The sequence below is a fragment of the Gallinula chloropus genome (assembly GCF_964237585.1).
Source record: "Gallinula chloropus genome assembly, chromosome: Z".
Lineage (NCBI taxonomy): Eukaryota > Metazoa > Chordata > Aves > Gruiformes > Rallidae > Gallinula > Gallinula chloropus.
In genome coordinates this window covers 36,034,178-36,051,715 of record NC_140089.1, presented here as the reverse complement: position 1 = coordinate 36,051,715, position 17,538 = coordinate 36,034,178, and the positions used below count along the sequence as shown (strand labels likewise).

The following is a 17,538-nucleotide window of genomic DNA, read 5'->3' as shown; positions in this document are numbered from 1 at the left end:
ACTTCTCCAACGGAAGTCCTTTCCCACAGGGCTCCAGCTCTTCACCAAATGCCCCGACGTGGGTCACTGCTATGGCAGGCAGTAACAAATCACAGTGTCTCTCAGTTCCAGTCCTCCATGGGGTCACAAGCCTCCCCTCACCAAACTCTCTCTCTCATCTCTGTGACTCTGCCTCTCTCCCATGGGCTGCAAGTACTGGCAGGGACTTGCTTAAATGCAGGTCACAGCATCTCCTCTATGTCTCCACCTGCTCCATCCAGTGTGGAACCTCTTCAGGGGCTGCAGGTGGGGTCTCGGCCTTTTCCATGGGCTGTGGGGGGACACCTGCTCCACCATGGGATTCTCCACAGGCTGCAGGGGCATCTTTCTCTCTGGCACCTGGAGTGCCCCCTTCCCCCCTCCCCAGCCTGTCTGCACAGCTTGTTACATCTTCTCACTCACTTCTCTGGTGGCAAAATGCAGCTGCTTGCTTTTTTTCCCTCCTAAATATGATTCCCAGAGGTGCTGTGACCATCACGGATTGGCTCAGCCCTGGTCAGCAGCAACTCTGGCCTGGAATCAGCCAATGTTTACTCTCTAGGGCCTACAGAGAAATTCTAGCTGCTTTTTGTAGACCCCACTCCTCCACCAGAACCCAGCTACACAAAACTGCGACAACAGAGAAAAAGAAGATGCAATGTTTATTGTTCTTTGTATTGTTTATTTAGTATTTGTTGGTGTTGGATTTCATAGGTATAACATTTCAAATACTGAGGAAGGTTTCAAAAGCTTTGCTCACTTTTCAAAAACTTACTTTGATTTTTAGAAAATGACCTGATTTCCTCAATTTCACCAAAGGCTTGGCTCAATATGTATTTTTCTTTTTTCCTTTTTTCGTTCTGTTTTTTTACTGACACAAAGTACTCAGGTTTGAGTGAACAGTTCAACAAGGAATACACGTGGTACAAGACCTGTATGACAATCTGGATTTGTCAGTATTCTTTTACAGTTTATGGCAACAGTTAATAAATACTGTTACAATAAAATACACGGTTGTATTGCTTTTAGGATACTACATGTTTAGTCCTCATTACTCTAGAAATGTTTTATTATTTTATTTATCAGGGTGTCAAATCTTTCCAACCCACAGGCATATTACAAATCTAAATATACTCACCACCCTTCTAGATTCAAATGTACATATAGGCCAGCCCACTAGCCAAAATAAGACAATCAGTTGATAAAAATTTTCAGAAGTTTCATCTAAAAGTATAGGAATTATTTAGGTGAAAGGTCAACTGTTTGAACAACCCAGAAGAGTTTAATTAATACTTTATTGGAAGGTTAACATCTGTGAATCACCTGCAGCTTTCATCTTAAGACACAACAGCAAACTATTTCACATCTTAGGAAATACAAATTTTATGTTACTGATAGAAGTTTTCTTAACTGCTGTATTTAAACATAATACGAACCTGTTCTAGGGTTTCTATTTTGCTGTCTTTAGCTTGCAAAATCTCTAAAAACCTTCTGTCCTTGACTTCAGCTTTCTGCTTTTCTCTGAAAACAAACAAAAAAATAGACACTTTATTAGTCATAATTTGCAGTTAATCGTTTGAATTTTTCATGTCCTGATAATGAATGTCATTTTAAAGCACAGAAAATTAAATTATCTGAAGCTGACAGGCATTGCAGAATTAATCAGGGAGCATATGGCAAGTGACAGCAAATTACATCTGTAAACAGCTAACACAACTTTATTCAAAAAGAAACAGAAGCAGGAGCTCTTAAAATACATTTTTAAGCAGCTGAAATTATCTGTCTCATTCTTTCCCAAATATTGAAAATGTGCTTGTCCATAGACTGACCAAAATGTTTTGGGTTTTTTTTTTTCCTTCTTGGAAATGTAAAACCACTAAGCTACTTGAGTTTGTGAAGTCCTTCTCTCAACTACACGACATTCCCCTGTCTGCAACAACACTTCTGAACACCATGCATAAAAGTATTTCACTGCCTTTCATATGGAGAGAACCTGTAACTTTCACCAGGGGGTGGGGGAGGAAAGCAAGCTCAGAATCTTGGGTAATGAGGACGAGCAGAGCTTCTCTATGTGGTTAATAAGTGCAGGGCTATAATCACCTCTGCAACACTTTGTAGAAAAACAGCTGCTGAGTCACTAACCACCTCCTTTCATTGCTTTCCTATTTCTAAATGGAGTCTTTAATGTTGATGCCCTTATTGGCTTCTGTTTTGTGTAGAAATAAAACAAATGTGGCGATATTAAGGATACACAAAGATTTCCTAGCCCAAGAGACAGTTCTTACCAAGTATCTGCAATAGAAGGTCTGAGAAGCACATATTCCCTAGAAACAGACAAAGACTTCAGGCATCCCCTAAACCACAGGTGAGGGAGAAGCAGAAACTCTTTCAGATTATCCCATCTCTCACAATACAGCTAACATACAGGTTATGGCTGGATATGAGACACCCCTAGAAAGCCAGAGAATCCTACTTGCACTACTTTTGGTCTACCAAAATAGGAATGCTTCAGAGATGGAAGGGAAGAGTAGTGTCCATGAGACTGTGAATTCGATCAGCAGTGGATGAGAATATTCATCTGTGCACAAAGGGCTTCAGTAGATGAAGAGAGACCAATAAAGATCATAGATCTTAGGTAGGCATTTATTTTTCTCCACTATTATGCACTACTATATATTCTACTGCTACCAGTGATTTTTGAAGGCCAAATTACACTGTCCCTGAAGGCCACCCAATACCATGTTTCTTTAAATAAAGTTCTTTGACTACTAACACATCTAGTCTGATCTTGAGTAAATAATAAATTAAATTGTATGGAATTTAAAGCAAGGTTTTTGGAAACAGAGGTCTCAAGGCATCACAACTGTAAGTAGTGCTCTCCTACTGCAAATACAGCAGCACTGATTTATCGTAGCACTAGAAGAAAACTAAGGAAAAAACTGCTGGAAAAGTTAGGCATCTAAATTACATTTAACTAGCAGAAACAAAAAAAATACAGGATCCTAAGTAGTTGTATGACATTAAAAAAAAAATCTACTTCAAGAAATAATTCAGGAGCTGTAATGAGCAGAGAAAAGCTAAACCATGAATATTCAACAAGTATTCCAAAAGACATTTCACGTCTGAAAGGTATTTAACATTTTAACTGAGACAGAGACATAACAGAAAAATGCACATCAGATCCCAACCTCAAAGCATCTGATCACCTGCAATCAGATGCATCAAGAAATCGTCACCATAGGTTGCTAGAAAGACATGAGCAGTGAAATACGTAATACAGCTGTTTTCTTCATAGATTCTCTATGGACATCCACAAAAACTGATCTAAGTAGACCACATTTACAGAGCTCCATGCGAATACAAAATTATCTGATTTATCCAAAGCTTCACTATGATGTCCTTTGAAAAAAAAACCTTAAGAAAAAAAAGGAAGCACAAGAAAGAAAACAAGCAGGTTTCGTAATACATGATTGTTAATGAAACAGAACTGCCCTGCTTGTAATATATAACTAGTTTACAGAAATTGCATTCTCAGTCAGGTTTTTAAAAATGGTAAAACTGTCCAATAGGCTTATAAAACCTGGTGCTAAACCAGACAGCTTTAAAAAATCAGTATTAAGTAATGAAAAATGTCTGTGAATAGATTACTTGTGTATTACTTACCACCGATTTTTGTGCATGTTCCTGAAACAGGTATACTGTTCATTATAGGTACTGTTAATTATTCCACAACTTAAATGAACCAAGAACTGCACCAGTATCAAGATACCAATGCTTCTTCATACTTAATTACTTTGCTGTGAGGTCCTTAATGGCTATCAACAATTACCCTTTTTCAATGATAATAGTTGCAGTACATAAAACGCAAATATTTTGGGAAGAAGTTATCTCTCTCCCATAAGCATGTTACGCCATCATCTGAGGAACTGATGAGCCTATATTAATCTATGTCTAAACTGTAAGTATTACAGCACTCCAAGTTTCCTGAGGTCTTAATTACAGCTGAACATCTTCAGAATTTAAGATTAGACACAAACATAACCACTTGATCCAAAATTTTAAGAGCTTCAGAAAACAAAAAACAAAGCAGGTTTTTACTATGACGTACTTTGAATAGTAATGCAGACACAAAAAGAATCATAAAATACACACACACCCAAGCACCATGAACCACTGAATAGTGTTGCCTCCAGCCCTCAAAACTATCCTGACCTTAACCACTGGCTGACACATCCTATCCATTCTTGCTTCCCACAGCTATGTATTTCCCTCTCCATTTTAATTCAGCCATTTCTATTTTTTTTACTTCTACTTAAACCATTGCTCTAACCACTCATTCTGTATTTACCTTCTACAATATGTTACTGCCTTCCCAATACCTCTAACCACTATCTCCTCTCACAAAGTCATCCTTTTTTAAAAATGAGGCACAATTAAACACAAACACTAGATAATTAGCCTCTTAACTATGCAATCATCACTTGAAAATGAATTAAACTTGTTTTCTAATGGATTAATTGATCTGAAAACCTGATAGGTCAGTTAGATTTCCCAAAGCAAGGCTCAAAAGAACCCTAGAGTTGTATGATTTTGTGGTTTGATTTTTTATTATTAATCTAAAGAGAGAATGGCAAGGAAGTTAATAAACCAGCCAAGAACTAAACAAAATAACAAACTGCTCTGGAGAACTGAAAAGTAGTATGCACAGCTAATTCTGGTGTACTACTGGCAGCCAAGAATTTATGGAGCCCTACAACTTTAAGATAAGGCTGCATAAAGGAGGCTTAAATGATAAAGTTCAGAACTGTGCAGAAAAAAGAAAATGTGTTTGTAACACAGGCACCACCTAACCAATGGTTCAAAGTGAATTTCTAGGTAAATGCTGCATTTTCCCTGTTTATCTGATGCTCAGTGAAGCAGTCCTTCGAACAAAGTCATCAAGGAATGAAGCTTATAGATATAGATATATCATCGTCAATATGAACAGGAAAACTCAAAAGTAAATTCACAGTGTTTTTTGCTCTCTGATATTTTCTTTCAGACTCTCAAGATAGCACAGGCTGTAGTAATGCCTCCCAAATTAGTTCTACCATCTACCTCCCCCAACTAAAGAAAAAAATCCCAATTATCAGAATTTAAGCACATAAAGGATGTTGTTGGAATCCCAAGGCATAAACTGAAACCTCATATGGAATTTCACCAACAGCCTCCCTTGGTGGCATAGATCAAGTTCCAATGCCTATTACTGGACACTTCCCCAGACACACAAGGTAGCACGACTGACTGGAACTTAAGAATCATACTTGGATCTGCTGTTGCACCTTGAAATGAGACTTAAGATCTGCAGCAATTCCCTCCTCTTTAGAAGGATAAAAAACATTAAGAAAAATCTTTCACCAACTTCATTAATTGAGCTGTTACGTACTTACAATATATTTTTTAAAGTCCACTGGATTATAGGGGAAAAAAATTCAGGCACTGTCAAGAAGCTGATGATGATCAATGACTGAGACAAACTCCTGTTTAGCTAATTAGAACCACTGATGAGCAATAATGATGTGAGCTAAGAATATTTGCAGACTTCTTTAGGATGAAAAATGGAGTGAAGAGAGGCTGTCAATTTGTACAAGTTTTAAGCTCCAATCAGTTTTCCCACGAGTACTACCTATTTTAAATGTTTAACACAGATGTATTTAGCTACAAAGATTATCGAGATTCAGCTTCCCACAAAAATGAAGAAACTAAAGATATATTCTGAATTTAACATTTTTCTTGGATTATGCTTTTTTCCTGTGTTATGCTATGGGTTTTACACAACAGGACAGGATAATATTTTTCAGGTTTGGCACAATTTAATGTCTTGTCAAAAATGAAACATGAGACTCTAAGGAAACATTTAAATAGAAATGAGGTATGAAAGCAGAATACGCACTACAAAAACCTTAAGATTTTTTAAAACCTACACTGAAGTTTATAAAACACCATGCTTTCTAAAATCTCCAGCACAAGCAGTCTGGAAAAACGGGCATCTTGTATCTTAATACAGGTCTTAATCAGTATAAGCAATTAACCTTTTGTTAAGTAAAAGTAATTTAGAATTGTACATAATGATGTAATTTTTAGCTCAAATAAATGAAAATTATTTTAATAAATTGAATTCATTGTTTAGAGATTTCATGGAATATGTAACCTTTAAGTTTTGCTTAATGGCAGGATCTTTTAAAAAAAATTTACACCTTTGGCCCTTAAATAGCTAAGAAAGCTGAGATTACAGTGCAAACTTTGTGATATATGGTTAAAAGAACAAAGGTTGTATTTTAACACCATACCTATGTAACTAAAAATTAAATACTTCTAGCAATATTGACACTTAAGAAAGGTAATTCTTTTAATCTAAAGGGCTGAAGAACTAGAAAGGTTATGAACCATCAGCTTCCGTGATGCAGCATTTAATTTGATTATAATCTCTCCAGGTCTTCCAGCTTCCAACCATTATACAGACTTACACAAGTGCCTGTTGGTATTAAATAGAGAACAAATTGCCCACATGCAAAAACGAATTTGTAGATCAGACACTGTCATCGTTACTGTAAATATGGCACCACTATTGTAATCTACTGTGTACAGCCACATCCCCGGAGCTGCACAGTCAGTGGTTAGCAGAAACAAAGCCTATGTCTTGATCTTCCAACCAGAAACCTTATTGTCTTTTCACATACCTATTAAGAGATAAAAGACAGAGCTAAATAGTTTTCATTTAACAGAGCCTTTATTTACATTTCAGATTCTAGAAGATCCTTATACTTTATGATGAATTACAATTGATGCACTTTTTTTCTTTTCATAATTACATACAGTACTTTTACAAGATTTAAACAGCATGGAGCAAAAAATTAATTTGAACTGGCACCACACATTTTTCACTTTCCTAAAACAGCAGTTGTTTTCTATAGCAAAATTGTGTATGCTTATTGTTTCTTTACAAAAATAATCTAAGCTATAATTAAAAAAACTGTAAAATTAAATTATTTCCTTAGCAAATTATTTGTAAAGCCAGTTCTATTTTCCATGATATGTACCCAAATGGAAAAGCAACATTACAGAAATGCAATTTTTCCTGTACCTCTAGCTTGATTAATTCATCAGATGATTAAAGGTCTCTTCTTTTAAGCAATGTACATAAAATACTAAACATTTTTATGTTTGAGTAGTAAAAAAAAAGGTGACATTTTTCCTTAATAATTTTTCAAACATTTTTCATCTAAAATACACAAGTCTCTTACAGTGTTCAAAATATCAGCACTTCAGAACAGACTGCTTTAACATCTGCACATCACCAGGGTTTCCCCCAAGGATTTTTAAATGATGCCTGCCTGTGCTGAATAAAGTGCTAACTTGCACCTTGCATTTCAAACTGTGTCCTGAGCAGCCATCCAGTTGGTACAACACCAGCTGAATTCCCAGAGGCCACTGTTCAATCAGGCTTGACTGCAATTATCATGTCAATATTTTGTGCTCCGATATGCAGATATGCACACATGCAAGCTGCATAATACCTTCTTCTCCATGGAATGTTGACTTATGTTCAATGTTCTGAGAATTTTTAATGAAACAGGATATTAAACTTTCATCAACTGTAGAAAATCACAATTATTTGACCTTAGATAGAAAGGTTGTACTCTTACGCTCTATTATTCTGTCCACTTTATTGAATGATAATAACTGGGAGTCCACTATATCTTAAACTCAGAGTGACAAAACAGTTACAGCCTTTAAAAATCTGTTAGATCTTGTTTACTTCCCCATTCTATCACCCTGTTCCTTGTTAATCTGCACAAGGGTAAAATGTTAAGAGGTTTAAGAAAGCTTTTGCAAGCTATTTATCACGCCTTCAAAAGAGGCAAGATGCAGTTTTTCAATTATTTTTCAATTAACATCAGCAATCTCATACAATACCTTATCTCTTCCATAAGAAAGTACTGCTCTCTTTTAGTACATCAGCACATCATCAGTGAGAAAGGTATGTCAAACTGTGTAATATTTCTTCCACGACCTGATATCCACGGGTATCGCAGCATATCCCCACAGGTTACCTACGCATCACTTGCTCACGCCTAGCACCACCCCAGGGGGTGGGAAGGCCATGGGAAAAAACTTCATGGGTCAACATAAAGACAGTTTAGTAGGATAACAAAGGAAGATAACAACAAAAACAGTAAGTCATGCACAAATTCAACTGCTCACCACACACAAAAAAAAAATGCTCCCCAATGCCCAGTCTGTTTCCAAGCAGCAAAACTGCTTCTTGATTAGCTTCCCCAATTATATATGGAGTCTGACATTATATGGCAGGAATGGTCCTTTTGGGCAGCCTGACTCAGCTGCTCTGGCTGTGCTCTCCCAGCTTCTTGTGCACCTGGCAGGGTGTGGGAACCTGAGAAGTCCATGATTTAGTGTGGACACAACAGCTACCAAGGAACAACTGACAACATCAGTGTGTTATCATTATTATTCTGATATTAAATCAAAAACCCAGAACTACACCAGCTACTAGAAAGAAAATTAACTCTATGTCATAAAAAACCCCACCTTCTGCCATTCCACATATGTCATATCCAGGAACTATTGTTCCCACTACATTCCAATAATCACTATCACTTCTCCTGTCTTTCACTATGTAAACACAGTTATAGCTTCCTTAGTCTGTGGACTATCCCTCAAAAATGTCCACTGAGTTCATTTAGTCAATAACTTTTGTCATCTGTCATCCTTCTGTCACAACAGTCTCTCAGGACAAGGGAGATGATGTGTGATGGATTGTTGCATGCTGCATCCTGAGCTCATAGCTGATACATCTAGCATAGCCCATGATTACAGTCTGCAGGCTGAAGATGTTAATCTCAATGAAGTTGCCAGGTGTTTGTTGCTGAAGCCAGTTCCAGTTTCATCACTTCTGCACCTAGCTCACAGTTTCATCAAATTTCATTCTTCGTTACTCTGGGTGATTCCTGCTGTAATACCACTGTTATGGCTTACAGCCATGACAGTAGTGATGACATGCAATATTATGCAGCAACTACCATCATAAAATTTAAATTATTGGCTACTCTCACACAAATCCCCTTAAGATACACATTAGGTTACCCCATCCTTTCACATTACCTATTACTGTGGTTTAGCCTGTCAAAGGTAAAGCACCACGAGGCCAGTCAGTCCCCCATACACCTCCAGATGGACACAGAGAAAAATCGGAAAAAAAGTTAAGACCCACAGATCAGGATAAGGACAGTTTACAGGAGCAGCAAAAGAGAGGAATATAACAATCATACTTTAAAAAGAGACAATTTATAAAATACAATTTGCTCATCACCAGAACCTCACAAGCAGCCTGTCCCTGAGCACTGACTTCTGATGCCCACCCAGCCAATGATATCAACTACCCTTTCCTATGTACTATGGGGACTTTATTGCCTTGTACAGTACAAGTTCTGATTGGGCAGGGTGAGCTTGACTGGTAGGACCCCTCATGCTAACCAGGTGGCCTTTGCTAAACGTGCATCCCAATGCTTGAAGATCCCACCACCCATTCGTCTTGGGGATGTCTAACTGCATGGTTCAATTTTCCCGGAGGCTGGTACATGACAGAGGATGTCATACACCTCCTCAATGTCGTGTTCTTTGGGCCATGTGGCTATGAGCTTGTTTAGGACATGAATCCAGTTGTCTGGCTCAATTCTTTCTGGGGTGCCATATCACTACAGGACTGGTTTTTCAAGGCCCAGGAGGGTGCTCTAGGAGGTGGCATGAGGCACAGGGTATGTTTTCAGCCATCTGCTGGCTGCTTCCACCTTTGGAAACACATGACACTTGCCTTGGCAGATTTGTGGGAGTGTGATGTAACCATTCTGTCAGGCACCCCCAGATTTATATTTCAGCCATCGCCAATCTCCATGACAAAGAGGCTTTAACCGCCTGGCTTGCTTGATTGCACCTTCATGGATGACCTGCATGGTAGCATCCCTGGTGAAGTCCACCCCTGATCATGAGCCAGCCTACATGCTGATCTCTTCCTCAAACGCTTCAGGGGTCACAGACCCAAAAAACCTCATGTTGCAAGCCCAAACCTATCTGAGACACTTCAACCTTGGCACACTGAACCAGCTTTGACGTTCCTCAGTGACCTCGCTCTTTGATACATGGGCATCTGCATGACTGACCTTTTTGACCAGCTTCTCTAGCCAGGCAGCAATATCTTGCTACAATGAGGCAGTGAAGATGGGTAGAGTGGATGCTGTCTTTGAATATCCAGCCCAGCACCAGCTGTCAGGGTACCAGCATGAGCTGGGTGTCATTACTAACCACCTCCAAAGAGGCTTGAAACCTTCATCTGCTGCAAATATTTCCTTTTCTGTTGGAGTGTAGCAGGTCTTAAACACTCTCTATCCCGAAGTCCAAAACCCCAGGGGTCAACCTCAAGTCTCCCCTGGTGCTTTCTGCCAGAGAGTCTAGGTAGGGCCATGCTCCCCAGCTCCAGTATAGAGCATATTTGTGACATCTGGCCTTGCCCAGACTGGACCAAGGGCTACTGCATGGATGACTTCCTGTTTAAATTGTTCAAAGGCTTGTTGCTGCTCAGGTCCCCACTGGGAATCATTTTTCTTTAGGGTCACATCATAGAAAGCCCTTACACTCAGACTGTAATGTGAAAGATGCATCCTCCAGAAACCCACAATGCCTAAGAAAGCTTGTTAGGTGGTTGGTGGAGACTGGCTGCTGTTTGTTGATCACATCCATTGGGATCTCACAGCATCCATCTTGCCATTACATTCCTAAAAACTACATCTCCTGTGCATGTCCCTTAACCTTACTTCATTTTATGGCAAAAAGAGTTTTCAGACTACGCCCTTCCTCAAAATCTGCTGCTGTTTTGCCCCATATGATGACATCTTCAATGTTCTGCAGAGGTTTTGGAGCCTCACTCTATTCCAGTACAGTCTGGATCAGTCCATGGTTTCACCAATGGGCCTGTTTCCACCTCAGAGCGGTCTTTTCCAGGTGTACCAGCCATCCCTCCAAGTGAAAGCAAACTGTATCTTGCACTCTGCCACCAAAGGGACCAAGAAAAACATTTTCATAGTATCAGTTATGGTGTACCACTTGGCTGCCTTTGACTCCAGTTCATATTCATGTTCCACCATGTCCTGCACAACAGCATTCATCAGTGGTGTGACTTCATTCAGGCCACAATACTCTACACTGTCAGTCTTCACTCTCCATTAGACTTGCACACTGGCCATATGGGACTGATGAAGGGTGAGCCCATTCTGCTGATCACTCCTTGGTTTCCAGGCAACAAATTAGTTTATGGATGGGAATCAGGGAGTCTCATCTGGTGCAATATTGCCATCAATGTACTGTTGTAGTAGTGATCAGCACCTGTTGGTTTTCAACCCTGAGAAACCTCCACAACAGAATGGCTGTCCAAGGGACCAGACAAGGTAGACAGGGTTTAATTTCCTTTGTCTCCAAAAGTCCACTGGTACCCTTCTGGGTCCTTAAAACACCCTCTCTCCTGAGACATCCTGTGCCAAGGATGCATGGATCCTCTCAGCAGTCACAGTGGGATGCTTCTGCCACTCCTTTCCAGCTAGACTCACTTTAGCCTCCAGTACAGTCAACCACTGGAATCCTCCTGCCTCTCCAGGGCCCCTCTAATCCTTCTTATCATATTTGTTACTGAAAAATTCATGTTGCACATAGGGGTTCAAGTCCCTTCATTGTTACTCATTTCTTTCAGTTAAGTATCAGAAGCTTGTTCCATTCGATTAGGAACAAGACCAGCCCTCCTACTGTCTCTTGGGAGCGTTCTTAAGGGCTGCTGTAATTAGCTTAGAGGAGAAGGGAAGGTGAAGGAAGGTGTTTCACCCACATTTTGTCTCTCTGAGGAGAAAAAGTAAAATGTGTAATTATTAACAGCTTCCAACAGATGGCTCCCAAAGTACAGAGATGAAACAGCTGCTGTCACCCCACTCTGCATGCTGCCCACCACCATCAAAAGCAAATACCAAACTGGTCTGAATATCAATTATTTTTCATAACATAAACCAGTAGTATAACAAACAGCAGAGCGATAACCTTAATCATGTCCAGAGGTGACAAATACACATAAACAGTGATAACCGGTATATACAGCATGACACAAGTCTGAGGAAAAAATCACACTGTGACCAGAAACTACTAAATAGTAGCATTCATTGCAACAAATTTGTTTTAACACGCTCTGGTTAGATTTGTCACTATCTCAACCTTTTTATGCTCAAAGCTGGGCACCAAAAAGGCCTGTCGTGGTGTAACTAGAACTACGTGCAATGCACAAATGATGTGCTCACCACATGCAGAGGGAAGAAAACCAACCCGATGCCCAGTCTGCTTCTGAAAAGCAATCTCATCTTCCAGCTGGATTCCCCAGTTACATATGGAGCACAACATTATATTCTACAGCAGGGAATGTCCTTTTGGCCAGACTGCCTCAGCTGCCCTCTGGCTGTGTCCTCCCAGCTTCTCATGCCTTGCCAGGTGCACAAGAAGCTGAACAGGTCTTGACTTAGTGTAGACACAATAAATACCTAGCAAGAACTGAAAACATCGGTGTGTTACTAATATTATTTTCCCACTAAATGCAAAACACAGCACTATACCAGACACTAAAAATAAAACTAGCTATCTGTGAAAAACAGGACAACAGGATGCAGCAAGTCACAGCCTAAGTTCCTTTGATTACCTTTCCAAAAATTCTTTGATTACTTCTGATCACTTGCTCTTCAGCCATGTTTTCATCCATTTCTACAGCTTTAGAAAGATGCAACTCCACAGATAGAGCAACAAAACTTCATCTTAATCACTGTCACCAACACTAAGGTTGCCACTATTTCTCAGATGGGACTGAAAAGATAAAATACATTCCTGCTCTTTGTTAAGAATTGCAAGACACAGCACTCTTGGAATTCAGGTGTGGGGAAACTTTTATGTATGACAACCTTGCCAAATGCATCTGTCTGCAAAGGTATTGTCTACTGTAACACAATCTTCATTTACATCTACCGAGTCTTGTATCACTGCCACAGTTTGATCATTAATTGATCTCAATTCTGCTACATCTCCATTCCAGAAGAAAGGGAGGAGTCATCTAGAAGCCCTAAGGTAAAATTAGAGAAAAAACTTCAAGGAGAGTCCTCAAAGTTTACAAAGTATTTCAAAAGCTTTAATATACTCACCTGAACCCCAACTCAGACTTAACACATGCATTTACCTGTAAAAGGTACTTTATAGCACTTCCTTTTTCCAACTCACCATCATCAGAAAAAAAAAAGGGCTTTCAAAAGGCAGTGAACTAGAAATAGCATACTCTTTACATAACACTGAGATCAATAGTATTTAAAGTAGCTGGAAAGTATACTAACATGAGTAGTACTTTTACAATGGCTTGTTTGAAAATACCTGGAGGCTTTTACATATCCCAAAGGCATTTCTCATTTGCACAGTAAAGATAATTTTTTGTTTATATCTGAATATTAAAATGGGAATACAGTTACAGTTATCCAGCAAGAACTGCAAAGACTGCTGAAAAGTAAAATATCATTGGTGTATTACAGGAATCAACAGCGCAGCCATAAAAAGGTACCAGCTACATTTTTACAATTTTAGGGCAGGCGAACTTCTATTTTGGGACCATGAAAGCACTTCAAAATAGCAGACAAATAATGGAAACTTACTACTGATTCCCCCCTATGACCCCTAAATTATGCACTTTTACATTTTCCTGTTCCATTTGAAAAAAGATAGTATAAGGAAGTGTGTAATGCTACAAAGAGAAACGACTGTATGTCTAGTTCTCCTAACATGTATTTGCTCTTTTGTTTCTTCATAACATATCTGTGGTGTACACATGAATATTTTGTCCTTTCACACTTGCATCTTTTTATTCTTGTCACTGTCATCTCCTGCAGAAACTCTGGCTGTTTCTTTAGTCATTTTAAAGACTGAAATCCACTAGACGTTACTGTTTGGTTCATTATATACATGATCTACGATACAAATAACTATCCTTTCCTGAATTCTGTCTTCTTCCATTAGGTAGATGGCTTCTGATCTCAGAAAGTCTCTAACATATACTTGTTCAGCACATGAAGGCTTCTTGGCTATGAAATTTCTGGTGGAAACACCACACAGAAAAATGAAGCTATGCAAACACTGGTAGTATACATCACACAGTTCCATGCAGAAAAAACAAAAGGTTTAAATCCATTTACTTCTGTTTCTATCTCAAAATCTCCTGGTAAACCAGGGTAATACAGAGAACATTATCAACTTGGACAGGACTGGGTCAGTGTTGGTCCCAATAGAGATGAGAGGGGACAAAAAGCCTCTAAGAAGACTCAATCTGGTTTTTATCAGATTCAAGTGTAAATCTTCCGTTTCCAGTTTCCAATACAATTATGTAGAACACAGAAAAATGGGCTGCAAGCAGCACAGACCTGCTGAGTGACATGCTTCAGGAATCATTTTGCTTGTGTGTGTTACCTGGTAATCCCATCTCTTTACCCTTTAAATCTACATATTTTTCCTAGATTAACAAAGTCAGGAAATCACCTGTGATATAATTTTCCAGGCAGCAGCAGTGTCAAATAGCAGATTCCCTTGCAATCTAATCCATATATTGAAACAAGATAAACTGACATTATAGCAATATTTTAAAAAACCCAAAAAAACACAAAGTATTTACTGCCATAAAACTTTTTTGAACGGTTGAGAATGTGAAAATGTGCATTCATGAAACAGAAGACACTTAGGAAAAGATTCTGTAACATTATAGCAGAAAGCTAGGAGAGGATATATGGGGCTGTAATTGGGTTGTGCAGAAGATTCGCAGGTGAAAGCTGGACTAGGAATTATTTCCAAAGCAGCAATTAGACCATTCTCAGGCAAAAGAGAAGAAGCTACATCAATTAAAGAGAAAAACACACACCATTGCTCCATCTGTCAAATCAAAGCAACCCCAAAGTTCAAAGTCATGATTAATAAAACTCCTAGATACTGAATGGGTTTTATCCAAACCTATTGCATGATTCTCTGGGGTAATGCTAACACCTAAAAAGATGCTGTGGAAGCAATTTCCTCTTTCTCAATTCCCTAACACTGAGAAGCATAGTAAAGGTATGCTGTAGATGTAACCTTGGTTCATGAGAAGTGTTCTAAAACATTTCCATTATCCTGAGAGAGGACATAAAAAAGTAGACACCTACCTTAAAAGAAGTATGCTGTCGTACTTTCACAAGAGTAATAACCACTAGTCCCTACACTAAGTGCAAAACACATACACAGAATATACCTTTACTTTAAAATGCAATAGACTTCTATTAAACACCAGATTTCTGCACCAAGTCTTTTGATAGACTAAACACTACATTAAAAGGGTTTCACAAACACTTCCTACCATTGTAAAATAATTCAGCTCATTATTGTGCTTGTGGGCATCAAAGTAGCACCCAAAAGTCCCACGTTCATTGTATTTACCAGGAGAATACACACACAATTCAGTTTATGTTCTGAATAAAGTATAAAATAATTTAAAGCAAGGGATAATGACCAAGCATAAAATATTCCTAGACTTGAGGGATAAACAGAGATGACAAAATGTATCTTACATAAGCATACAATTCAAGAACTCCAAATAATTAACTGCATTCAATATTGTTTAAATGCATGCATCCTAAGCTAAAAATGAACAAGCTAAAATTTTCCATATTGTTCATATATATATAATATATGGTTAAAGCAAAACAAATTCTAATGTTTTCAATATATCTGTGCATATATACATGTACTATATGTTTACCTACCTTAAATATGATATTTATATATTTTTAACAGTTCTTGCATTTTTTTAAACATTTGAAGCAGGAAAATTAACACCTCTACCTCCTCATGAAAATATAATCAAATTTCATCATTAAACAAGTCAGTAAGAACACAACACAAAGGAGGGAGACTGTAGAGCTGTTCCTAAATTTTTCCTCATATATTAAAATTTCTTCCCAAATCAAAACAGACAAGCAATGTGAAAGCATTACACTGTCCGTTTAACAGCCAACCTGCTTCTCACCGCAGTAAGTGTCACAGTACAGAGCCAGCAGCTCTTTGACACCATTGTTGGCGAACGCATGAGAACTCTCAGGTAGCACCTGTCTTAAAACAAGTTGGATGCGGTTACACCATCAATTTCTTCCGCTGGATGTGAATGCTTTATAGAATATCAGCTCTAGTTACATGATCACGTCTCATTTTAGGACAACATTTTCATTGCTTTATGCAATGCAGAAGATGGGACAATATTATAGTGAATGCACTTCAAGCTAAAGAACTTAATGATACACTTTCAGAAGTCGAAGAACATTTATGGATCAAGTCCAGACAGAAAAGATGTGAACAAACAAAACATGCTTTTTAAGATCAAAGCATTGAATGGGAACCCAAAGCTGCTAGTGCCCCCTCTATGACGTTTCCCAAGCCATTTAAAGAAGTTAATATTTTTGTTGTTTTAAAAAATCCAATTCTTCATTTTAAAAATAGCAAACTCATGCACCCTGAGAGACAGAAGATAAATCAAAATTCTGACTGTAAAAGAATCAAGTGTTTGAATTCTGATATTCACGTTACCAGCTCATTCATTGTCTCCCTTTGGCCTACAAAAACTCTGAATCCGTAAATAACAGTATTCTAAAAAATAACCACATACAATGATTAATTAACATTTATAATAATCAGATATTATGTACCATAAGGTACCAGATGATTAAGTACCATAAGGAAATAGTCATCATTAGTATCTACAGAGGAGTTAATAATTAAATTGCAGTCATGTCTTCTGTTACCATGTCTTAGCCTTTCACTTCTTTAAGAATGCAAATAAACATAATTTACATATGTAACTGTTATCCAGCCACTTATGACACCAGAAAATGTCATTTACCTCCTCTTACTTTCAAAAGGAAAACAGAATATGCAGTACATATATAATTTTAAAAATTAATTCAACTGCACAACAACCTTGATGAAAACAGATTTTGAAGTACACATCAAGTTATACCAAAAAAGGAGACTTGCAAAATATTTTAGGTTACCTTGAAAAAATTTAACAATGCACTTGTTTAAACAATTTTTTTAAATTCTACATAGTTCTCAATGAAAAATGATAAAGAATATGGTATCAGCAGGGGGTGGTTATAGTATCACATTAAATCTTTAAACTTACCTTTCCACAATCAAGCTGACAGCTTCAGTAAGATCTGGACTTGACACTTGAAGACGTTTCCACAGAGACCATACAAATTCTTTATCAGCCTTAGAAACAACAACAACAAAAAATAAAACCACACACACACAAATTAATTTATGCTAAACCTTTTATAAAATGCTGTACAGTGAATATTCAGACAATTGCAAAACCCCCTCTATTTTAGT

At 38.1% G+C, this 17,538-nt stretch overlaps 1 protein-coding gene across 1 annotated transcript in view; it reads right to left on the bottom strand.

Annotated features, from left to right (window-relative positions):
- CNTLN (centlein) overlaps positions 1–17,538 on the bottom strand; it is a gene marked incomplete at its 5' end in the record, with an annotated part of 194,879 nt that overhangs the window by 161,062 nt on the left and 16,279 nt on the right. Inside the window, 2 exons of the mRNA XM_084278162.1 lie at positions 1,455–1,539; positions 17,330–17,418. Of these exons, the coding sequence (XP_084134288.1) occupies positions 1,455–1,539; positions 17,330–17,418 (174 nt within the window). The remainder of the gene's footprint in view (positions 1–1,454; positions 1,540–17,329; positions 17,419–17,538) is intronic.